General features: G+C 60.7%; 8 protein-coding genes across 8 annotated transcripts; all 8 read left to right on the plus strand.

The window, feature by feature from the left end:
* Positions 1-1,114: 1,114 nt before the first annotated feature.
* On the plus strand, positions 1,115-1,933 carry LSCM1_05301 (uncharacterized protein; the record flags this gene model as incomplete). Its single annotated transcript, XM_067322772.1, has 1 exon — positions 1,115-1,933. The coding sequence occupies one exon, from the start codon at positions 1,115-1,117 to the stop codon at positions 1,931-1,933; it is 819 nt and encodes a 272-aa protein (XP_067178137.1).
* A 1,008-nt stretch (positions 1,934-2,941) lies between these two features.
* On the plus strand, positions 2,942-3,430 carry LSCM1_05302 (uncharacterized protein; the record flags this gene model as incomplete). The annotated part of the gene is made up of 1 exon (XM_067322773.1): positions 2,942-3,430. The coding sequence occupies one exon, from the start codon at positions 2,942-2,944 to the stop codon at positions 3,428-3,430; it is 489 nt and encodes a 162-aa protein (XP_067178138.1).
* Positions 3,431-5,447: 2,017 nt separating this feature from the next.
* LSCM1_05303 (uncharacterized protein) lies at positions 5,448-6,578 on the plus strand (the record flags this gene model as incomplete). Its single annotated transcript, XM_067322774.1, has 1 exon — positions 5,448-6,578. The coding sequence occupies one exon, from the start codon at positions 5,448-5,450 to the stop codon at positions 6,576-6,578; it is 1,131 nt and encodes a 376-aa protein (XP_067178139.1).
* Positions 6,579-9,388: 2,810 nt separating this feature from the next.
* LSCM1_05304 (uncharacterized protein) lies at positions 9,389-10,684 on the plus strand (the record flags this gene model as incomplete). The annotated part of the gene is made up of 1 exon (XM_067322775.1): positions 9,389-10,684. One exon carries the CDS (start codon positions 9,389-9,391, stop codon positions 10,682-10,684), a length of 1,296 nt encoding a protein of 431 aa, XP_067178140.1.
* A 1,302-nt stretch (positions 10,685-11,986) lies between these two features.
* On the plus strand, positions 11,987-12,196 carry LSCM1_05305 (uncharacterized protein; the record flags this gene model as incomplete). Its single annotated transcript, XM_067322776.1, has 1 exon — positions 11,987-12,196. The coding sequence occupies one exon, from the start codon at positions 11,987-11,989 to the stop codon at positions 12,194-12,196; it is 210 nt and encodes a 69-aa protein (XP_067178141.1).
* Positions 12,197-13,107: 911 nt separating this feature from the next.
* On the plus strand, positions 13,108-14,388 carry LSCM1_05306 (uncharacterized protein; the record flags this gene model as incomplete). Its single annotated transcript, XM_067322777.1, has 1 exon — positions 13,108-14,388. One exon carries the CDS (start codon positions 13,108-13,110, stop codon positions 14,386-14,388), a length of 1,281 nt encoding a protein of 426 aa, XP_067178142.1.
* A 1,461-nt stretch (positions 14,389-15,849) lies between these two features.
* LSCM1_05307 (uncharacterized protein) lies at positions 15,850-18,405 on the plus strand (the record flags this gene model as incomplete). The annotated part of the gene is made up of 1 exon (XM_067322778.1): positions 15,850-18,405. One exon carries the CDS (start codon positions 15,850-15,852, stop codon positions 18,403-18,405), a length of 2,556 nt encoding a protein of 851 aa, XP_067178143.1.
* A 2,131-nt stretch (positions 18,406-20,536) lies between these two features.
* On the plus strand, positions 20,537-22,714 carry LSCM1_05308 (uncharacterized protein; the record flags this gene model as incomplete). Its single annotated transcript, XM_067322779.1, has 1 exon — positions 20,537-22,714. The coding sequence occupies one exon, from the start codon at positions 20,537-20,539 to the stop codon at positions 22,712-22,714; it is 2,178 nt and encodes a 725-aa protein (XP_067178144.1).
* Positions 22,715-23,535: the final 821 nt, after the last annotated feature.

Here is a 23,535-nt window from a genome sequence, read left to right on the forward strand (position 1 = left end):
TTCGAGAGCACAGCATCACACCCTGGCGAAGCCGTGCACCCTATTCCTCACCACGCCACACCCGCAGGCGTTTCGGAGGGGATAGGAAAGGATAGAGAGGTGGCGGGCAGGTGGCTCCGCATGGATGCACCTCCGTGTGTGTGCGTGTTTGTGTGTGCGGAGAATATAGGGAGGAGGAGAGGGGGAGGGGGGGCAGACGCCATGTACATAGGCAGCACCTCTGACGGCAGGGCAGAGAGACGACTTCGATTACTTCTTTAGACTCACTACGCCACGGTGGCACGTACAAGAGGCAAAGTGTGAAGACGGGGTGCAGAACATGTGCATCGGGTCTTGTGGCTCCTCCCTCCCTTTCTCACCCTCTCTGTGTATGAGGGGAGGAGGGGGAGGAGGGGGACCACTGTACAATAGAGGGCAAGGCACGTGGTTGTGCCTTGAAGGGATGCTGGGAGCGCAAGGGGAGGCTGGATGTTCCCTCTCGGCTCTTCCCGTCGAGCCTCCATCCTCCTCCAAGCCCACCCTCACCACCGGTGCTCAAGCCGGAAGAGGGCACGGGCGAATGCCATGACTGTCTCTTACCCATACCCTCCTCGGGGGGGGAAGGGAGGGGGGCGTCTCTCTGTTGGTCACGCACGCCTCTTCCCTGAGAACAAAACGAGTTCCCTGACTTTTCTCTTCTTCACGTTGCCTCCCCTCCGCGCGGCAGCACCGCCAGTGACCATCACCGCCGCCCTCCCCTCAGAGGTGGAGCGGAAGCCTTTGACGTACACCACAGCTGCCCGGATTTTCTCTATACCGCGTTCTGCTGGCGCTCACTGACGCACACGTGCGGCGCAGGCGTAGAGCGCAGAGAGTACCCTCTGCGCCCGGCAAAGAAAGTTGGCCGTTTGGTGTCTCAGCGTTTCCACAAGGCAACCCGCGCATGGCTGGTCGCGTGACCGACGAGGGGGGAGGGGGCACCACACGCAACGCAGCGAAGCCTTTCCGAAGTAAAAGCACGCCGAGCATGAGTTGAGGGCTGAATTGGCATGCGTGTACGGCGCAGACGGACAGCAGGTGGCGGCAGCATACGTATCCGCTTCCAAGCAACGGGTGGCCCAGCCCTGGAAGGGAAATGGAGGGGGTTAGCAGATTGCATGCAGAAGCAACAGATCCAGAAGAGAGGAGGTTCGAGGAAGATCGAGTCCGCAGCCCCCACCACCCGCCCCGCTGCGGGTGGAGGAGATGCAGAGGGCCTACAGGGAGCTCTGCCGCACCCACCCGCGCGCCGCTCTTCCTGAAGCTGGCGTGGCACTGCGCCGCACGAGCGGGCGACCTGGGGACACTCCTGAAAAAGGACGTGCACATCTCCGCACTCTCGGAGAGCTCGCCGACGGCCTCAGTGAGTATCACGATCCGCTATGGAAAGGGTGCGAGGTTCCGCGGGCCCTATGCGATAGGGACGCGATTGCAGCGAGAGGACGCGGCCCTGCTGCTGAAGCTGGTGAGGAGCCGAGGCCCAACGCAGCGCCTGTTTGCGGGCGTGACGAGCCTCTGCGATCAGACGCAAAGAGTGGTGCGCTATGCGGGCAGCGCACCCGAAAGGTCGCGTCGGCGAAGGCCCGCCACGCACGCGGGTGCCGGACCCGCTGCCGAACGACGAATACTTCACCGCCAAGCACTCGGCGCACACAGATCCACGGGCGGCGATGCTGTGCCTGCAGTACCTGATGGCGCACGGGCTGGTCGCGAGAAGGGGCCCGACCATGCGCATGGCGGTGGTCACGGACCACTTTGCGATTGTGCGGGCGCAGCGGAAGCACAACGGCTTCGGCGGCATCGGCAGAGGGTACTGCCTGAACCGCCTGTACGCGTACACGACGGCCCTCTACTTTACCGAGCGCGTGCGGGTGGTGTTCTTTTACATCGCCGGCCAGGTGAACCCCGCGGATGAGCTATCACGCAATTTCGCCGACGACGGCGGTACGACACGGGGGTGACGCGGCGCGCTGCCGACGACCTGGCGGTGCCTTTTCTGCGAAGCACGTATTCCCCGTTATGCGAGCAGGCGCGCGGATCGCCGCCCACGATTCTCGCAACGGGGCGCGTGGATGGGGGCGACATGCCCCCCCTCCCCACCCAGGCTCACCCACAACGGGGCCCCAGCACCCCTGACGGGGAGGTCTTTCCCCGGCCAGCGTTCCCTTACCGCGGCAAGGACAGCGGCTACCGGCGCGTCCACCAGGAAGGAGCGACTGCGGGGGCCGTGACAGACAGCTATGACGGGGCCGTTCTCCGCAGCACGCACACTCCACACGATGGACAAGCACGACTACGGGGGACGAGGGCTGGTCCTGGCCAGAAGTCTGCTTACAGGAGAAATGAGACCCGCGAGCGCAGCGAAGCCGCGGCGAGATTTGCTCCCCAAATGTGGAGGAGGGCTGTTCAAGCGCATGCGACTAGCAGGAGCGCCAGCCACCCTCATCTCCCTTCCTTGAGGCGTCTCTCTCTCCGGTCCCCCTTTCCCTGCCCATTCGCGCGGCCTTCATCACGATCGTCACCTCCTCCCCGCCTTTTGTCTTCATTGTTGCTGCCACAGATGCATTGGTTGCGCCTTCCCTCCAAGAGACCTCCCATAACACCAACGACGGCGCAGGGGCACCGCGGTAAGGGCCACCACCACCACCAAACGGGCAGCAACATCAACATCGGCAGGGCTGTGTGACCCTGAGCATCTGTATAAGCCGAAGGGCCGCTTGTGGCGGGACATCGCGGTCACAGACTCGCTCGCCTCTGCCCCCTCCCCTCCCACTCTATCTTCGAGTTCACCTTTGCGTTGCTGTCCAGCGGAGCTCTCGCTCGGGCCATTCTCCTCTCAGGAGGGTTGGCGCTGCCTCGAATTTCCCCCCTCTCTCACCCCTCTTTGCAGCACTCATAGCCACCACCGCCCCAAGAGTGTGTCATGCTGCGCTCTTGCGCCTCTCTCTACGCGCTGGGCGGCAGCATCGTCCGTAGCAAAGCCCTCGTGGCCCCTGTCTCAGATGTTGTGATCCGAGATGCCGGCACCAGCCTCCCTGGCATCCCGCATGCAAATCGCGTGTGTCGGTCCTACCGGCAGTGGCTGAAGCTCGCAGTCCTCTGCCCACCTAGCGCCCTGTGCGACCTTAACGAGCACGCGCAGATGAACGAGCGCTTTGTGATTATCCTGCGGCAGAAGTTCCGCGAAGGGGCTGAACTGCGTGACGCGGACCAAATCGCTGTGGCAGTGCAGTCGTGTGAGCGCAGTCTGGCCATGTTCCGCTTCCTCGCCGCCGACGGGGCGAAGCGCAAGTTCCCGGAGGCGAAGCTACGGCTGAATCTTCACAAGATAGGCTTCTTGGAGATGGGCAAGCTGAACTACAAGCAGATGGTGAAGGAATACTGGAACACCTACGTGCTGCGCAAGTGGTAGCTGTCGCTTCGAATCAGCACACCACAGGAGAGGGAGTAGAGAGAGACAGAGAGGGGGGAACTCTCTCTACTCCCCACTTCTCCCTTTCGTTCTCAACACGAGTGTGTCTTGTGGCATCGAATGTGCACATGTTTCGTGGGTAGATGCGAACTCATCGCCCTTGGCAGTGAGATGCTTTGTCCCTCTGATGCAGAATGAGAAGCAATGCTTCCCTGCATGTGTGTGGGGGAGGGAGGAGGAGTGTGTGTGTAGGCTTTACCCACCCCCGTGCGACTTGATTTCCTCTGCGTGTCAGTGTACGTTTGCCTCTTTCCTTCCCTTCTCCTCACCCGCATGCGCGTGTTACAGTAACGTAATGGGCTGTCGCCGCAGTCATCGCCCAGTGCGACGGAGTCGGCGCTGATCTGTGGCGATGAGAGGTGCAGCGAGGCCCTTGAGAGTTCTCCTCCAGCTGATCCTCACATCCCACTACCACGCGCACACGCATGTGTGTGTTTGTGTCTGTGTGTGTGTGTGTTGAGGCCTGAATCGCAGTAAACGGGAACGCACGCGAGAAACTTTATACGTGCAATGGAGCCTATTCGGCTCGGCGGACGCGTGCTGCAGTGTCGTGTTCAGCTTCTTACACGCCCTTTTCGTGTGTGTTCCGGCCTGAGTCCACTATTGGGCCTCACTGAAATGGTGTCGTTGCCTCCTCTACGCTTCCTCGTGCCCCCACTTCTTCGCTCCCTAATCTCTCTCCCTCGCTCGTTCAGCTGCCTCATCAGACACTCGCACGCGACATGCCCCAGGACGCTTCTCATCCCATTGCCTCCGCCGCTTCGACAAGGTTCACTCCACCACAGGTCCTTTAACCGCCGACGCCACCACTATCACCTTCTTATTTTTTTCCGTTGCCGAAGCTCGAAGCCTCCTCATCTCTTCATGAAATCCATTAAACAACACGTCCGCTCGTCCGCTTCAACGAAAGCCACGAGACGGCGCCCCCGCTCTCGAGAAGGTGACGTACCGCCCTCATGAAGGTGCAGCCCTCTCTCTCTCGCCTCAGCCTCCTTTTCTGTGCTCTCTGCAGCAGAAACGAAGGGAAGAGAAAAAATGCAGTGCGCGCACACATGCACAGCATCGCTTCCTTCAAACCCGCTCGTCGCCACCTTATCCCAGGATGCACGCTTAAGCCCTTGCTTCATCCTCTGATCACTGTTCACCTGCTTCTCTCATGGAAACAGTTCACAGTGTGAGTGCTTGCGCTTGTGCGTACCTTGTTTTTTTTCGCCCCGCACACGCAGCAGAGTGTTTCAACGCAGCGCCCGTGATTCACAGCGCACACGCATCTGATCCTCTTGACTATCGTGCCCTTTTCTCCATCACCCACCCATCTCCGTGCGCTCTTCCCACCGCACCTCCCCCCTCCCTCTCCCCCTTTTCTTCGCCATCGCTTCATGTTTCTCTTCTTCCTCTGTGCGTACATGGTCCCGCTACCTCGCACACACACACTTCCGCACACCTCCTCTTACACTGTTCTTCGCCGACCCTTAGCGCAGCATGGCACGTGAACGCCGCGACCACTATCCTTCGAGCCCCTTCACAGTCACACCCACCCGCACAGGCATTTTTCAAGCATCCCTCCCTTTCACGCCATCACCAGCCCTCATCTCTCTCCTGTCCTCCCAACAAGTATCTACGCTGACGGCTTCGCGCCACACACACACCAGCTTTCCCCCTTGCCACTGCCTCCTGCGCCCACACCCCTCGGCTCCATCAATACACCCTCACCGTCCACGATCTGACCTCCCTCCTTACAACAAAAACAAACCCTACACGACCCATGCATTCCTCACAGCTCGACGGAAGAGCGGAGCAGCTCGCCACTGACCTCCGTCAGCAGCTCGCCGACCTGCAACGGGAAAACTGCCGCGTCCACCAGTCCCTACAGGCCCTCACAGCGCAACCAGTAAACGCCTCGGAAAAGATGTCAGAGGACCCGCCACCGTCGCCCGAGCAGCCGGAGCAGAGCAATATGGTGAGTAGTTCGGGGACCGGCGGGTCGTTAGTGCTTCAAAGACGGTCATCCGCAGGTTTTGCTGGTCAGGAAAAGGAGGTATTCTGCGTGGAGGAGTTTGATGGCTTGCCAGTCTGCGAAGGCGCGCAGGAAATCGACGCATGTCCTCGATGGCCTTTCAGTCCCTCCCTTGGCGCTTCGGGTATTTCTTCGAAGACGGAGGAGCGTCAAAGGCGCATCTCGGAGTCGGCTGCTCATCGCTCAGAAGTGAAGGTGCTGAAGGATGTTGGGGCGCTGGTCAATGAGGAGGGTGAGGGTTTTTCTTCTGGCACGCTTCCGCGGCGGACATCACAGAAGCTGCAGGGGTCAATTTATCTTCAGCTGTATGCCTGTCATAGGATCATCTCGGGCGGCGAAAGCGAGTTTGGGCGACGTGTTGCATGCAACGCCGATGATGCTGTTGGAGAGCAGACGGTGTTGATATCGTTGCCGCCGGCCCCTGTGTCACGCTGTGGGATGGAGCAAGTGAATCTTTCATCGCCTGGAACGAAAGGTAAGAGCAGTGTGCCCGCTGCTCCTACTGGGGGTGTCGAAATAGCAGCTGCCCTCGCCTCCGTAGCAACGTTGCCCGACGTAGTGAATCATGGAGGCGCACTGACGGTCACTGGGTACGACCGCTTCAGGCTGATGAGCGCCGAGAATGGAGACCTGGTGGAACGCGACACCTGTGCTGGGTCACCTTACTGGGCCGCCGAGAACCGTATTACGACCTACTACCCAATGCCTAGCGTGTTGCTGCAGGCAATGGAGAGGCGGGAGGCAATGGGTTTCCGCCGTCACTCTCAGGAGTGCGAAAAGCTCCTGCAAAGCTCTGCGACCCGTCTGGGCGGTGCCGCGGACGACGCACTGCGGAGCTCATTCGTATCCTTCAAGGCGAAAGGTGAAGCAGCAGACCAGAGGCCGATCCACAAGCGCAGCTTCTACGAGGGGCCCGGTGTGGATTGGGAAAAAGTTCTGCGCGAGCAGGCAACGGAGGTGAGCAGCCTTTCAGGCTCAGACCGGGCAGCGGGCGAGCTTGTGCGCAAAGAGGGTGGGGATGTGCCTACCCAAGGCGACGAAAAGAAGAGGGACAGGAGACAAGAGCAGTAGCGGTGGCTTTCTTTCAGGAAGCTGCATGAAGATGCGGCCCCTTGGCAGTTGCGGCTCCTGCCGACGTTTCTGTGCGGCGCGCACCCTAAGCTTCTGCTTACGCGTCTCTCGCCGGCATCACCTCTGGTCAGTTCCTGTCCGCTCTTCCCCCTCCCCAACCCCTCCTGCGCCCCGCGTGCTTCCTTTACACTGTGCGCCAAGAGCATCTCTCTCACGATCTGTCTCCGACCCGATTCTGCTGTCCCCTTTACTCTTTTCAAGACAGCGTTGCGCGCCGGAAAGCAGAGGAGTCGAGCAGGAGAAAGGGGGCTCTATCAGAGCCGCAACCACTTGTGCACATGTGTGCCGCTTCCTCAAACGGTGTCGTGTGTGCTCCCACCACTCCTTTGGTATCGTGCCCCCTCCACACGCACACGCAACGCATCCCCCCTCCTCCCCCTCTCTTTTCTCTCGCGTCAATTCGTTGTTGTAAAGCAAACTGTACTCACCAAATCTGCACGTTTCTCTTCTGTGATCCCCATCCCATCCTCAACCTCAATGTGTGTGTGTGTATTTTTTTGGTTACGGTTTCAGCCCTCCGTCTGTCTTCGAGTCAGCCTTTCCACGGCGCAGGAGTCGGCAAGAATTCGTCTAGTGTTGTGGCGCTCGACATTGTGCCCCCCCGCTCCGCTGCCATCACTGACGGCCTCATCCCCTACCTCCCCCCTCCCTTTCCACCCTTCTCTTTCGTGTATATATGTGTGGAGGCATATGTATATATGTGTAGACATATACATATATGTACGCATCAAGCACCCCCCCATCCCCCCCACACACACACACCTATCCATATATATATATTTATGGACTGCTTTACTGAGCGACGCATCCTTCCCTGGAATCTGTGGATGTCTTCGTCTCCGCTCTTCTCTTTTGTTTGCCCATGTCAGCCGGTGGGAAGGGGTGTGCAGCGGGGCGCGCACACAGAAGCGTGCGACGGTGAAAGGGGGAAGGCACGTGCCAACCTGCCTGCTCCCCTTTCATCGCCAGCGCTCGTGTGCACGTGCATGTGTCCGCAGGACACAGGTAGCCGAGGCTGGGCGTCATTTCCATGTATTTAGTATCTCGTTCTCATCTGTGCCGTCCGTTAAAATGGAGGCGGTTGCCGCAGTGCTAATGGGCGAGAGATCGCATGTGTTGGTGCAGTGGGCATCGCAGGGGACTTCCTGTGTACGTAAAAAAAGGGGGCAACCACAAAGGAAAGGGCCGCTTCGAGGGTGAAGTGCTAAGGAAGCTGAACGGCCGGGAGCGAAAGAGCGAGAGTAGGAAGATGGGCGGGGGGGCACAGGCGTAGAGGAAGCCCTTCACACAGCAGTCGAGAGAACAGAGCGAGTGGTTGCCGCTTCTAAAGAAGTGAGCGGAACCAGCAGCGTGCCTTCTCGATGCCGTTATTCTGAGGCGCCCTCTCAACATCCCCTCTCCCCCTCCTCCCCCCCTTACCCCCACGCACACTTATACATGAGCATATGCATAGACGATAGTGTGTTAGCCTGCGCGGGGGGAAGGGGGAGGAGGAGAGGTAAGGGGAGGGAGTGGTCAGCAAAGGGCCCAGGCGAGCGAGGCGCACATGCGTGCATGGCGTGCCTGCCCTTGCGACAAGTCGATTTGCCCTTCCAGAAGAGCATCTGAGCGGGAGTCGAGCCCCCCCTCCCCTCTCTCCCCGTCCTCTTCCCGAGCTCTTTGATGAAAACAATGGCCACCGTCGCTCTATCAGCCACTCAACATTATTTGTCCTCCTCCTCCCTCTCCCTCTCTTCTGCGCTCCTCTCCAACGGTCATGGCATTTCACTCTCCTCAAAGAGAGCACGCCGCTGGCAGCACCAGCAGACCCCTCAACTCCGATAGTAGCACGACCCGACACGTCTCAGAAGGCGCCGCTCGGTGGGGGTGGGTGCGCCGCACGTAGATAGCTCCTCTCCTCTGCCCTCCTTTCCTCCCACGCTCGCTATTCCTTGCATCTGCAGAGCTCACGAGAGGTCCACAGTCCTCGCAGCAGAGGCACATACCGGCCGTAGGCACCACACGCACACCCGAAAGCACATAGCCACAGCAAAAAAAACGGGGGAGAAGCGGAGGCGCGCGCGATTCTCAAAATACGCATATATATATATATATGTGTGTGTGTGTGTATCGACGTGTTTTTGTCTCGATTGGCGTGCGTGAATACAAGCGACCGCTCAGCTATTAACGACTTGCGGTGAGTGTGGCATACACACACACACACGTGCAAACACGCGCCCCTCGTCCCATCGATCATTGTCGAGGGTGGCGAAAAGCAAAGGTACAAGGCGGCGCAGCCGTACCGATCAGAGTCAGACCGAACAGCAATCACAGTGCGCACTTTCACAGGCAGCACACACACACACATATTTATATAGAAGTACACGTCTTCGCAGGTGCCGTACGCTCAGCGTTTCATACACATACAGAGAAAACAAGTGAACGGAAGAGAAAGGAACGTTGGCAGTTACTGTGTGCTCCCCTTTCCCGAGACGCACAACAAGTTGATCGGCCTCCTTCCACACACACACACACACACACAACATAAGCACGTAGAAACTTGTGCCTTCTTATTCTATTTGTGCTTGCACACGCTCCTGTCGCTCTCTGCCCCCCTCGCCTCCCCTTCTCTGTCGTGTATTCATTGACGTATTTCGTTGATCGATCGGCTTTTTTCTGTGTTTGTCTTCGTCTTCTTGCCGCCAAAGAAGAGCCCGGCGCCTCTGTGTGTGTGTGTGTGTTTACCCCTCTCGACCTGTGCACGGTGAGCCATGCTCCGCGCCACTATTCTAGCTCGCGGCACGCTGGTCAAGATTGGGCGCGGCCCGAGCAACGTGACAGAGTCGGCCAGCAATGCCCTTCTCGAGTCTCTGCAAGACCACGGTTACTGCTACATTCAGCACCCCTTCATTCAGAAGACTATCCTGGAACAGCTGCACCGCGATTGCCGCATCTTCTTCGAGCAGTACGTCTTGCACCTGCGCGACACCGCCGCGCAGGGCAGTCTGAAGCGTAACAACCTTCACAACTACAACTGCACCCAACTCTCCCCGTACGAGCTGGAGAGCATCAAGTCTCCAAGCGGCTTCCGCGGCTACTACCGCTACGTCGGCGCAAGCGGTATCGACGACGCCATCGAGTGTTTCTCAGTCGGCCGCGATGACGTGGCTGACCCGGCGGTGCTGCGGCGCGACTACTACAAGCAAGCTGGCTGGGAAGAGAGCGAGTACCTAAGCATGATTAGCCGCCGCAACCCATGGGACATTTTGCTGAACCACGTCAACTCAACCCCCGCAGCCGGCAGTGGCCTTGGCCCGGGCACGGACCGCAACGACAATTTCATGTCCGATTTCAAGGACATGATGATGGCCTACTACGATCTTTGCTACACGGTGAGCATGGACGTGATGCGGCACATCAGCTGCGGCCTCGGCATCCGCCCCTCCATCCCGCAAGGCGGGCCCGACCCTTCCATGGACTTCGAGCTCGAGTACTTCACGTCATTCCACCAGAAGCGCGACTGCGACCTGCAAGCCAAGTACTACCCGCAGCTCGGCGAGGGGACGCGGCTCAAAAATGGCATCGAAATCCAAAACCAGCGGTCGGCGCGCAACCCAGATGGCGTGAAAGTGCTGCGGCGCAAGGGGGCCAAGATGCAGCCTCTGACAAGGACTGCGAGCTCTGAGGACGGCGACGATGGCAAGGACATGACAGTGCGTCTCGACACGCATAAAGACCTCAGCACCGTCACTCTCCTCTCCCAGGACTCGCTTGGGGGGTTGGAGGTTTGGGACGAGGAGAAGGGCTCCTACACAGCCGTTCCGGTTCTCGAGGACGCGCTTCTCGTCAACGCCGGCTTGTTCTTAGAGAAATGGACCGGTGGCCTCATCGAGGCGACTCCTCACCGCGTGCGCAACTGCAAGGGCGGTGGCAGCCGGTGCAGCATCGTCTTCTTTGCTCTGCCCGACCATGACGCCCGCATCGAGCCGCTCCTGCAGCAGGAGGACAACCCAGCGGTGGATGCGCAGGACAGTTTCCTTGCTGGTGACATGATGCCGGCCCCCTGAGGTGGAATAGGCAAAAACTGTGGTAGCATGAGCGGCCCCGCACTCTTTGCTCGCCCGCCGTCGGTGTGCGAAACGTGAGCTCTGAAGAGGTGGGTCGGGGGGTGAAGGGCTCCAGAGAGGAGGGTCTGCTTGAGCGCGAGCGCGCGATCGTGCCTCCACCGCGCCTGCGAGCGCTACAACAGAGCGACGGCGAGTCTCTTCGGTCCCTACTTGTTCTCGTGCGAACAGGTACGCCTCAGTAGACCCCTCCCTCCCGACACGCACACACACACACATACATACTCGCCCCCTTTCTGCATCGGACGGAAGGGTGTTCAAGGGTAGCCCCATGTTCATAGAAAAAGAGCTATAGAAATGCAAAACGCCAGCGGAGGTACCATCGCCTCGTTGGTGCGATGTGATCCTCGTTGCGAGTCGCTGATTGGGGGTGGATGCGTGGGCTTTCTCCGCATCTACAGGTCGCGTGACCGCCTTGTTCGACTTTGTGTGTGTGTGTGTGTGCGAGTGCGAGTGTGAGTGTGAGTGTGAGTGTCTTTGTCGGTCTTTAGTGCGTTTGGATGTCTTTTATCAGTGTTTCTCGCACGTAAACGAACTGAAAGAGCACCACCGTGTTGTCGCAGGGACGCATCACGTCTTCCCTCCCCCCTCCCCACCCACCCAACGACTGCCGCCTCAATTGTGACCGTTTCTCGCCATGCAAGAAACGTGGCGGGAGACGCGTTGGGTGGGCTGGTCGCGCGCGTGCTATTCTCACCCTTCTTCCCTCGGTGTCGATGTCCTCTTCTCCTACGGCACCAAGACGGCGCGCGTAGACAGAGGCAGCAGCAGCAGCAGATGATATGCAAACTGGATCGAAGCGGCGGCCACCATGACTGTTAGGGACAGCCGCCCATCAGCAAACGGGAGAGGTGCGCCTTCAGTGCTCTCGTTTTCTCCTACAGCTAAAGAGAAAAAAAAACGTCTGCCTTTCCGCTCTCATGGCCCTTTTCTCGTCTGCACCTCTGCTGAACCACACTCCACACGTAATCGGGGCTCGTGCGGCCCACGACGGCGAAACACACCCACCCACACACACACACACTTACACGTATGCGGCCATCCGATGGCATGCGCACTACGCGGGTCTGAAACGTCAACACGCAACCAATACCATCGCTGCCCACTGCCACAGTTGATCATTCTACCACCGTCAGCACGGCCCCCCCCACCACCGCCACCTCCCTCCCTCCTCAGGAAAACCCCCAGCAGCACGCGGGCCCCCCACCTACACACACACACACACACGCGTGTCCTTCCCACAAGATGGAGGTCCTCGATGACATTCTGTTCCACCCCATCGTGGCCTTCACCAAGAACAGCCGCATGCTGGTGCGCAAGTGCCAGAAGCCCAACTACAACGAGTTCACAACGGCCACCATTGCAGCGCTGATCGGCTTCTTTCTGATGGGCTTTCTCGGCTTCTTTGTAAAGCTGGTGTTCATCCCCATCAACAACGTCATTCTTGGGTCTTAAGCAGCGGCGCACATGTGTGCGTGCGCACCGAGGCCGCAGCACTTTGTCGCGCGCACACATACACACACACACACGCATGCAGCAGGCACACGCAGAGGGAAGGAGATGATGGACAGAGAAGAGTTCACAGTGTGCTTGTCGTTGGGCTTCAAATGCGGAAGCGTCTCTCTCTCTCTCGTGCGCGCGCGCGCTTTCTCCTTCTGTGAGCGCACGCGCGGAGGCGCCTTACCCCCCTCCCCCCTCCCTTGTTTTGGCTCGTCTTCTCCGAGATGCCCACTTCGCCTCGAACGAGTCTGCAAACGCATTGCAAGAAGCGACGGCTGCTCTGTTTTTAAAGACGCTGTGGCCAACTTGTGGTTGCCAACCGCCACCCCTAATCTCGCCCTCCGCAAGAGGCATGCTCGAGTGTGGGGAAAGAGGGTTTTGGGGGTAGAGGGGCACACGGCGGGTGTGCCGCGCACCGACTGCCCTCCTCCTTCTCTTCCTCTCTACCGCACGTTTCATGCAGCAGCGGAGAGTGGTACCGGTGGCATGTGCCGCATCCTAATGCAGACCGCTTGAGGAGCCCACGCACGTCCGCGTATAGGCTCTCGCTTCCTTCGACCTTCAGCAAATTCCTAACCTTCGCTGCAACTGCCCTGCTATGGGCCGCTCTTTTATCCCCCCCGCTCCTCGTGCAATGCACAACAACCACATATTCCACGTCCCCTTAACTCATACGCACCAGCGCCGACCTGTGGACGCACGCAAGGAGCAACGGAGGGCATCACGCCTCCCACCCTCCACGATCTCGACCCCACTAAGTTCACTACTCCCCACCCCCCACCCCCTTGGCTGTCGTGGAGAGTGTCCTCTTTCCCTTCGCCGCGTCCTCCCTCCACCATCGCCCGCTTGGGTCGGCACCCTCATCCATGTCAGCCATGAAGCGCTCGCTGAACGTGGGTGTGGTCGGTATGGGTAATATGGGTATTCCTATCACTCGAAATCTCGCCTTCAAGGCGCGCAGCGCTATGTACTTGCAGATCCACAGCCGCACGCTCAGCAAGGCGCGGCAGGTGTGCGACGACATGAGCGCCGATGGCGCGACCTGCGCCATGCGCATCCACAACCGCTACAGTACCATGACCAAGTGGTGCGACGTCATCTTGCTGACCTTGGCGCACCGGGCCGCTTCACGGAAGGTTCTCCTAGAGGATAGCGAGGCCCTCATCCCCAATGCGCGTCCTGGACAGATCATTGTGGACCACACCACCGTGGACATGGAGCTGTCGCGCGAATGCGCCTACGAGGCAGAGCGTCGCGGCGCTGTCTTTCTCGACGCCCCGATGAGCGGCAGTCCGAAGCAGGCCTTCAACAACCAGCTTGTGCTTATGGTAGGGGGCCCGGCGGAGCAGGTGCAGCGGGTGTCACCAATTTTTCGCATGTACGCGGACAACATTCACCATATGGGCGCCAACGGCAGCGGCACCGCGGCAAAGCTGCTCTCGCAGGCGCTGGTGGCCTCACACAACGCTGCCGCCGCGGAGGCAATGACCATTGCCAATCGGCTCGGCATTGAGGACCACCAAAAGCTCATTCAAGTCTTGGACGCCTCGTGGGGCTCCAGCACGATGCTGCGCCGCAACGCGCCAACGATGCAGGATCTCGTACGCAACCCGGACAAGCTGGCACCATCCTCTGGAGTCAGCATCGACAGCCTCCTCGAGGATCTCTCGCTGCTCGACGCCTCCTTGCCAAAGGTGGCGAAAGGCGGCGACGGCAAGGGAGGACACGAGGTGGTGGAGGAGCGCTTCCCTGTGCTGGACGCGTCGCTGCGCATGCTTGGCGCAGCCGCCGAATCTGGGATGGGTGACCGTGACATGGCGGCCGTCATCCACTACATCCCTGCCGCTGCCGCAATGGAAGAGGAGGAGGGGGTGCGCGTCGAGCCTCGCGGGCTCACAGTCGGCGCTTTTGTTAGCCGAGGCGCCACCGGGAAGGTGAGCGGCGCCCCCACGACAGCAGCAGGAACCGCAGTCGTTGCCTCGCCGTCGTCGGTGCCCGCGGGGATGGAGATGATGGACCCCAGCTCGCTTGCAGACTCTCTTGGCGACGCAGAAAGCAGCACCTCTCATGCCGCGTCGAGTACAGCCCCGCTGGCAACGCCCTCGCCGCAAACGCCCCCAAACTTCACCATGGAGGACTTTTACTAGCGGGTCGCCACGTGCAACGAAAAGGGAGGGAAGGGTGATAGCGGGAGGTAGGAGCGGCGTGTACGCTCGCCTACCGGGAAGACGCCCTCCCCCTTTCCTCTCCCTTCTGCACCCCCCCAACGCACGCACACCTCATCGAGTCGCAGTGCCTTGACGTACGCGTGTGTGCGTGTGTGTGTTGGGGGGCACCGTTTTTTTTATTTTTCGCTCCCATCCCCTTTGTGTCCCCGTCCCCGCCACAACGGATCCCCTCGCCACGCGCCGTCGGCAACGACGGTGTTGAGGGGAAGAAGAGTCTGACGCGTAATCCAAGACGAGAACAAGAGAAAAAGGTGCGGTCAATGCCAACGCCACATCGGTCACGCAGTCCGCATCGCTGTCACTGACACCACGGCATGCGCGCACGCACACAGGCACATCGACGCGTGACCCCAAAGGCCCAAAGCGGCGGCTGTTGTCCGGGAAGGAGGGGAGGGCGGAGCGGGGCAGCTGCCGCATCGTCTCTTGAGCACACGAAGGAAGAGGGGGTGCAGATTGCGCGCCTCATGCTTCTTCTACGGCTGAGCTTGAGTACGCCATACCCGCATGCGCGCTTACGCAGCTGTGCATGCGCGCCGGTTCTCCCCTCCACGCTTCCCTTTGCCTCCTACCTCCTCGGCCTTTCACCCCTCCCTCTCTCCCCCTCCTCGCTGGCCCTTGTCTGTCAGCGTCACTCTATCACCCCACACCCCGCCCACCCTCCTACCCGGGGCGCGTATGCGATCGCACTGCGGTTTCAGCTAGAGAGAACTAATCCGGTAAGGGCAACCGGTGGCAGATGTCTCGCACATCTGCGCTGCGCATCTGAGCTGCTGTCAGGGCCTCTTTTCCCCGGCAAATGTACAGCCCAGAGATGGAATGGCTGCTGGGGAGCGCGACGGCGGTGCAGGAGAAAACGGGGTGGAGAGCATCCGCACGAAGTGGTTGCAGTATTCCAGCGCCGGATGCCCTCCGCCCAGCAAGCACGCTTGCAGTCGATCGCCCCAGGTGCTCCCGGGGTTTGTACACGAGAGTGGAGGTGATTGGCGGGTTACCGCCACGCGGTCCCCGCAAGCCCGCCGACACCTTTAGCCCAATGCCATGCCGCTTTCTCTAGCGTACGGCCGTGTCTCCTCTGTCCCTCCCCTCTTCCCGCCTGCGTTAACAGCTCACTCCCCCCTTTTTTGGTATGTCCGCCTGCACGAACGCGGCGCTGGCCGCGGGCACTCCTTCGCGCTGTTCCGCTTGTGCCAGCGATCATCTGGATCGGCATGCACATGTGCATCTCTGAGCGCACGTCTTTTACTGGCCTCCTCTCATCCCTCTCCGCTTCTCTCCTCCGCCGACTCTCGGCAAAATCGGCGTTTACTCACTACGCCTGCGGCTATGAAAGTGCTCTCTGTCGCAGCTCACGCACGCAAACACATCACACGCAGCCAATTCATGTTTGCAAGTCTGGGAGAGGTCAATCAGTTCACCGGCCTCGTGGCGCGATCACCGTCTACTTTTGCGCGAGTGGAGGTCTCACCGGCCGCGGCAGCACCGGTAACGCTACCGCTGTCAGATACCGGAGGGCATTCGCCTGCACTGCACGTGGACGAGGCGCATCCGCGCAGCGCCCACCCCAGCCTCGGCAGGCCGATGCAGGACCCTGTCGCGCGAGAGGCGGACCAGCCCGCCATGGTCGGTCAGTCTGTTGACACCACTTCGGTCCTACTGCTGTATCTCAGCCAACTCATCAATGCCGCCACTTCAGCTAAGGAGGAGGCGCACATCAACAAGCACCAATGCGCGTTAGCTGTTCGCCGTCTGCGACTCATCGCCGCCACGCTGCGCCAAATGCCGAGACCCGCGCCGTCGCCGCCGCTGCTGACCGCGATGCAGTCTTTATGTCTGCTTCTGCGTCAATGCGCGCACGGCAGTGTCTTGGGGCCCCGCAAGGAGGAATCCCCAACTGCACCACCATTCCTCTATGGCCCTGACGGCGATCCGCTGGGGCCTGCGCAGTGCTGGCCGGTGCTGCTGTGCCAGCACTTCACGAGTCGACTCCTCTTCAAAGGTGCTTACCAACGCCTCTGGGCGGCGTGGTCCATGTACTCGCCCGTGGAGCTGGAGCGGGAGGATAGCGTCGCGGAGTCGCTGGACTGCACCGAAAACGCGCAGGTAATGATGGAGCTGCTCTTCCCCATGCTTCTTCCTAGCAAGCAGGCAGATCACCCCGCCAGCACAGAGTCCGGCACCGTCAGCCGACATATGCGTGACATGCTCGTGTACTACCAGCGGCGTCAGATGAGTCCGTGGCGAATCCTTTATGAAGACCTAAAACCAACGGAGCAGCTCGTGCCAGGGCTCGGCCAGCGGCGAAGCGCATCGACTCCAGTCTCGGCAGCAGCGAAGCAGAACGGTGATGATGAGGAAAGCGTTTGCTTCCGCGTCGCACCGCACGTGTACCAGCACAACGGCGTCCCTGTTGTTGTTAAGGCCCTCTGCGGCGCGGCGGGCACGGACGAGAGAGAGGTGCAAGAGGTGGCTATGCAGCATGCGGCAGAATTCGTGCTGGACGCAGGGTACCGCGTCATGTGGTGTCACCCGCATATTGTCACGTGCCTCGGCTGCTACACGGAAAGGTTCGTCGACGACGAGGAGAGCTCGAACGTGCGGGTGGTGCACGGTGAGGACCACGGCGCCGCGACAGAGGAGCGCGCCGCAAGCGCTGCCGTATCGAACCTCCCATGGAAGCGCGCTGTGTCGACAGCTACTGGGAAGCCGATCATAGCGCTGGGGTACGTCATGGAGCTGCAGAGTGCGCCATGGCTTCCCGCCTCTGCCAACTCGACACAGGCCTCCTTCGTCACGCTTCACGATTTACTCTTTTCTCCCCCCTCAGCATCCCTCCCCACTATGGGGCGGCACCACTTCACGCTTCACGAGGCACTCGGCATCTGCGCCCAGATCGCAAGTGCGCTGCAGTACATTATGGCAGACAGTCATGAGGTGTCCGAGGCGGTGCGGACGGCGTGGTTGACCGTCGATCCTGCGAACATATTTGTTCTCCGCGTGGTGGAACTAAATGGGGAAGAGAAGTCGACGCATCCACCGCAGAAGCAGCAGCAGAGCGATGGCAGCGGGGGACAGCACGCTGCAGAGACAACACTGCCCTTGTCAGGAAGCAACGAGAGCGCTGTCTTCACAGCCAGCATCGCCTCCTTTGCGGAGGGCGGCAGCCCTGCAGAGGCTCCCGTCGTGAGCCATCTCGGCCTGCAAGGAGGTCACGGCAGTGCGTTGGAGGGTGCTTTAGGCGACGTCGATCCGAGCCTCCGCAACCTGGCGGGCACGACGCACGCGCCGAGTGACTTGAAGGCGGAGGTGCACATCAACCGAGGAAGGAATCACGCACACGGAAGCGCTGAGGATACGCAACTCCCTAGATCAAAGCACTTCGTTGTCCGCTACAACCCTCCGTGCAAGTGGACGCCGCACGAGGTCGCCGGAAGTCGCTGGCGTCCGCATGCGCGCGCTGCGGCCCCTGCAAGCTACGTCGTTGTACAGCTCTTTCTGGCGCTCCTCACGGGCCAGGTGCCCTACGCGCACATCAGCACAAACCGCGAGGTGGAGGAGCGAGTGTTCGCGGGTGCTAAGCATCACCCCGACAGCGCCGCGGACCTCGCGTCGCGTCGCTCGGAAGGGTTATCAGGAGCGCAGGTAAAGCCAAGCGGCAGTGGCCAAGGGTACCGTATTCCGCCCTCGCTGCCGCCGATGGTGGCGAACTGGTGTCGGCGCGCACTTTCCCTCGATCGCAGCCAACCACCCATGAAGCTGGAGGAGCTGCGCGACTCCCTGACGATGGCTCAAGCCTCCCTTCCTGACTGCGTCTGTCACTCGCAGCTGAGCGCAGATGACACGGTGGAGTGGGACGGCACGGCCGTTGGCGGTCGCATTAGCGTATATGAGGAAATGCAGTCCCGCGCGAATGTCGTCAACGTTGATGCGCTCTGTTAGTAGGCGAAATAGGCCAAATAGGAACGGAGTTGAAAGGCTGGAGTCTGGTCGTCATACGCACACACTTACACACACACACACGACGCCTTCCCTGTGCTCCATAGCGGCGATGGCTGAGACGATCGCCGCGGTGGGCGGATACGAGGCGTTTACCTTCCCCTCCCCCCCTCTCCTTCTTCTGCTCGCTCCTTGCTTAGCACTTCACTACCAATATATTTAAATATATATATATATGCTTGTGCGTTCGCTTGCTTCCATTTCTTGCCTCTCCCCTTTGTGTGTGTGTGTGTGATCTTTTTGGTGTTGCTGCTCTTCAGGTGGTGAAACGCATCCTTTCAGTTTTAAAGCGGCCCCCCTCCCCTTCCTCCCACACCCGCACACCTCCCCCCTCCTCCCCGCCGCCCATCATCCCCGTCCTCGTCACCTGCAATACCTACACCAAAAAAGGAATAGCCATCGACTTGCCCCCGTTGTCCCCCCCTCCACCGCCACCCTCTGTGCTTCTTTCCCTTCGCCCTGCAGCCGTGATGAACGTCTTTCGCAGTCGTCCTTCTCACGGCTGCGCCACGCATGTTGCGCTTGTGTGATGTGCCACTCTCTCGCCGTCCATCGCTCGGTTGTGTCTAGCGCTTCATCCTCTTACGTTGACTTTATGTTGTTTTCGCTTGTGTTTTTGAGGGGTGCGCGTACGTGTGCGTGTGCGTGTGCGTGACTTCTCGCGGACCCTACCTGCTCACCCCAACACCGTCCTTCCCCCGACCCATAGCACACACACACGCACACGTACGCACCCTCTCTCCTGTCGGGCCTCCCCTCTTCTCGCACCTGCAGTGCCATTTCCCTTGTGTGTGTGCGCGCGCGCATGTTCACCTCTTCATGCTCATCAATTGCGAGAGACAGAGAGGCAGACGGGCGCACAGACACCCCTGCGCCCCCCCGGGGGGTGTGGAGGGGGTGAGCACAAAATCAGCCACACGCAGACCCCCGTCGGGCTCTTCTCGGCATCTGTGCTATGAGAGCGTTGGGTTTGGGTTTGCATCCCTCGAGACGCCCCTGCCTCCCTCTGATACTGACCGCCTTCGCATCACTAATGCGCCGTTCTCTGTCTTTCACGTGCTACGCGTTGCTACTTCGCCCACTCGACGCCCTCCTGTGCCCCCTCTCCCTCTTACCGGCGCGCAGCGTGTTACGTGTGCGCTCGAAGCAGGAACCGCACAAATAATACACACACATACATACATATGAGAAGCACATCCACAGCCACGTAGGCGTTTCACGCGCGATCACCATCACAGGCAACACACGCAGTTGCCGCTACATCCTATGCGGTCTCTGTTAAATGCTGCCTGGCATCTCCTCGCCTTCCCCCCCACACACACACACACACGCATACACACGCCACTCCTCTACCTAACGGTCATCCGCACCCTCACCCTTCTTAGATTTGACCTCTGAGTACATTTGCGCTTAGAACTCTCCTCCTCCCGCCTGGTCCACGCCTAAACACACACGTCGAGAAGAGAAAAGGCGAGAGTGAGTCCTCAAAGTAGTCATGCCTCATGCATCGGTGGCGAGTCGCGCCGACAGGGGGCCGTCGTCCGCCAGCTTATCCTCCACTGAGCCTCCGGAGGGGACCTCCACAGAACAGCATCCCCTTGTGCGTCGGCGATCAGCTGCCGCCGTCGTCGGTGCGTCTGTGGTTCCAGGAGCGAGGGAACGCCACGCAGCGCACTGTGCCCGGGTGCGCTCCTTTTTCTCGGAGCCCGACGAGAGCGAGGGCGTAGGCGCTCACATCACTCCCCTGCCTATCCGCGTAAAGCGCCAGGCGGCATCCCCTCACCCACGGGGGCATGGCGAGCAGCAGCACGGGGTATGCTCCCACTCCCGTCTGTCGAGCTCCGGGATCCGCACAGGCGCCGGTACCGAACAGACAACGCCAGCCGCCGTGTCGCTTCCTCCTCACCGCGGAGCGTCACCCCCGAGATCACCTCCCGCCTCCCCGCCGGCCCTGGCAGCAGCAAATACGTCTGCCTCCTCCCACGCTCCACTGCCCCATGTCGGCTCTCCTCAGTTGCACGCACGACGCACGGGTATTGTCAAAGCCAGCGACTACCGCTTCTCGTCCCGAGCAATGGCACCACAGCCGGCGCCGCCGTCGCCGCCCGCACCATCTCCACAGCCTCAGGAGCGGCGCTCACCTTACAGGAATCACCAAAGCACCTCCGCCGTCGCGGAGGCAGCGGCGGCGGAGGTGCCCGCAGCCCCCCAGGCCACCAGCAGCGCCCAGTGGCAGCTGTGCTCTCCAGGTGAGCACAGGCCCCACAGTGATGGTCATGTGGGTCAGGGCGGTGCTGTCTTCGCGTACGCCTCGGAGGCGGTCGGCACGCTCGAGCAGCAGTACAGCGACGCCCTCCAGCGTCTCGGCACAATGCACCGCCTCTACGAGCGGCTAGATGCGCACAACCACACCCTCGCGTCGGAGTTGAAGCGGGTGCGGCAGGTGAGCGACACCCTGCAGAATGGTCTCGCGTTTCAACTATACAATAGTGTGCGGCAAGTGAAGCATGAGATGAGGCTTCTGAAGCAGTACGTCGAGCTTCTGAGCTCCAGCTTTAGCAATCGGCTGCATGTGCTGCAGCAGGTCGTTGGGGAAGAGCTGCCGCGCTTTCTTGGGCGTCACGACCTTCACGCGTCGCTGCTGGCGCACGGCGTGGAGGGGATGCTCAAACCTATGGAAACGCGAGTGTCAGTCGGCCTCGTCAGTGGCGGGGCGAGCTCGGCAGAACTCGTCGCCAATGCACCTTCCCCCATGCTCGGCGGCGCGGCCGCGAGCAGGCAGTTTTACAGCCCAGTGTACTGGTGGAACGCCATGTCGCCGCATCCTATGCGGCCGCCGTCCGCCGCAAACGATCCGGCGGCGCCAGCGGAGATGGAGGCCCACGGCGACGCCGATGTCGTCCATGGCGGTGGTGGTACCACCATGGAGAGTAAGCGAGAGCTTTCACCGCCCGACCAGCTGTCCCTCAGCGATGAAGGTGACAGAAGGAAGAATATTTTGCTTCAATCACCAGAAGATGCACTGGTGTCGCGCCGTGCCTACAGAGAGGTGCAGACGGCCCTTGCAGATGCCCAGCGGCGCGTCGTTGAACTGGAGCAGGCGTCCGTGAATCAGCAGGCCGACTACGAGAGTCGAATCGCACAGCTGAAGGCTGCCCACAGGGCCAAGGTGGCGACGCTGAAGGAGGAACTCGCACTGCTGCGTCGGCAAGGACTGTCAGCGCAGGATGATGGCCTGCAGCAAGCCGCCCATGCTGCAGGGTCGAGGGGCCAAGCAGGTGGCTTGGTGGCGCCAGCGACCGTAAACCAGCCGACGCAGCTGCCTCGGGAGCGTCGATGTGAACAGCTGAGAGCGGCGCGACAGTCTTCTGTGTCTTCGACAGCGTCCACTTCTACCTCCATCGCGCCGCCACCACAGCGTGCGGATGGCAAAGCCGCCCAATCGTCTCTGTGGGCATTGAAGGATGCGGCCGAGGAAGCGGGGCGCGACGAGGGAGGCAAGTCTACCATGACTAACGATTCGAATCGCGACTATCGCCGCCATGCTGCGCTCTTGCGTGCCTCTGCGTCCGCTTCCGCCTCGACCACAGAGGATGGCAGCTGTGATGCACGACACTCCATCGATCGCACAGATCGACATGTGCCTTTGGCGAGTGGGAGCAAAGGCGGTGGCCAACACATCCGAGGCACGGATGTTGACCTGCACAGGCCAGACCTCTACCCATCGGCCGACTCGGCCCGTTGCATTCAGTGTGCTCGAGAGATGCTTGGCTACGAAGCGTGTGGAGGCGAGCGACGGCGGCAGGGGCAACGAGCTCACAGCAGCGGGAGCGGTCAGCACCATCAGAAGGAGAACAGGGCGACGCAAGAGGCGGCCGGCGCCAACGCCACGGTGCGACGCTCGCTCGCCTACGATCGTCTCATGAAGCAGTCGCATGCTGCCTCGAATAGTGGGGAAAAATATGCTGCCCATATCGAGAGCACCTCAGCGCATATGCCGCGGCGCAGCCCCCGCAGCCGTCGGCAAGGCACCTGTGTGTCTGCTCGCGGCGAAGGGCGTGGCGCAGGCGCCGACCTGCTGCAATCCCTGGCCGCTCAGGTTGCTGCCATCGATGTTCAAGGGGGCTCGCGGTACGCCACGATCGCGCCTACGCGAGTGCGTCAGGCGCCAAGACGACTCGACGCGAAGGTGGAGCGGGTGGCGCAAGGTCTTTGGGCGCAGGAGTTACTGAAGGCGCGCAGCTACTTGTAATCCAACGCCAAGGCAGATTCAAAAGGGGGGATATCATACGGATGCTCTGAGGCCATCCACGACTCAACGGTAAAGGGTGCGCGGGACTCTCGCCCTCACTCCATCTTTCATCCTCTCGGCCACTGGTGCCTCCTGCACCGGTCCGTCCCCTGCGTAGGCGTACGAGGGTGGCGTGACTGCGGGCTGCTGCTCTTTGGTTGAGGCTTCCCTCCAGTGCGGCCGCCCGCGACGATGCGAAATTCTGTTGAGAGAGAAGGAGTAGAAGAGAGGGCGTGGGGGTGGGCGGAGAGAGAAGGGGTCGAACAGCAATGCCGCGCGGCCATCTCGCCCTCAGGTCACTCGCCTATGTCGCCTTCAGAACGTGAAACTGTCACGCACTCTCACGAGGGCGCCTGCTCACTGGCATGAAGGCAAACGTGCACCACCTCTCACGCGCCAACCTCCTCTTCGGCAGCCCGCCGCAGGTCAAATTTATGTGGGCGTGTACCGAGCAGCTGCTGAGACACGCAGAGAGAGAAGGGAAGCTCACCACAGATGCTGCGCATGCATGAGAGTCAGCGTTGTTTCGGGGACCTGATGAGGAGGGCCAGGCTTCCCCACTCACTCCCCAGCTTAAGCCGCGCCACTCCCTACGTAATGCACAGGTCGTACCCTTTCGCCTCTGCTCATTCGCGTGGTGTACCTCCACCACAACCACCTCCCCTGCCCCGCCCCCTCAGTCTACACGCTCACAGGGAGCACACGCAAGCATTCGAAAGCAAGCTCCGGGCATCAACACTTCTCACCCCGCCCACACACACACACACGCACTTGCCTCTCTG

This window comes from Leishmania martiniquensis, chromosome 25, assembly GCF_017916325.1.
Source record: "Leishmania martiniquensis isolate LSCM1 chromosome 25, whole genome shotgun sequence".
Lineage (NCBI taxonomy): Eukaryota > Euglenozoa > Kinetoplastea > Trypanosomatida > Trypanosomatidae > Leishmania > Leishmania martiniquensis.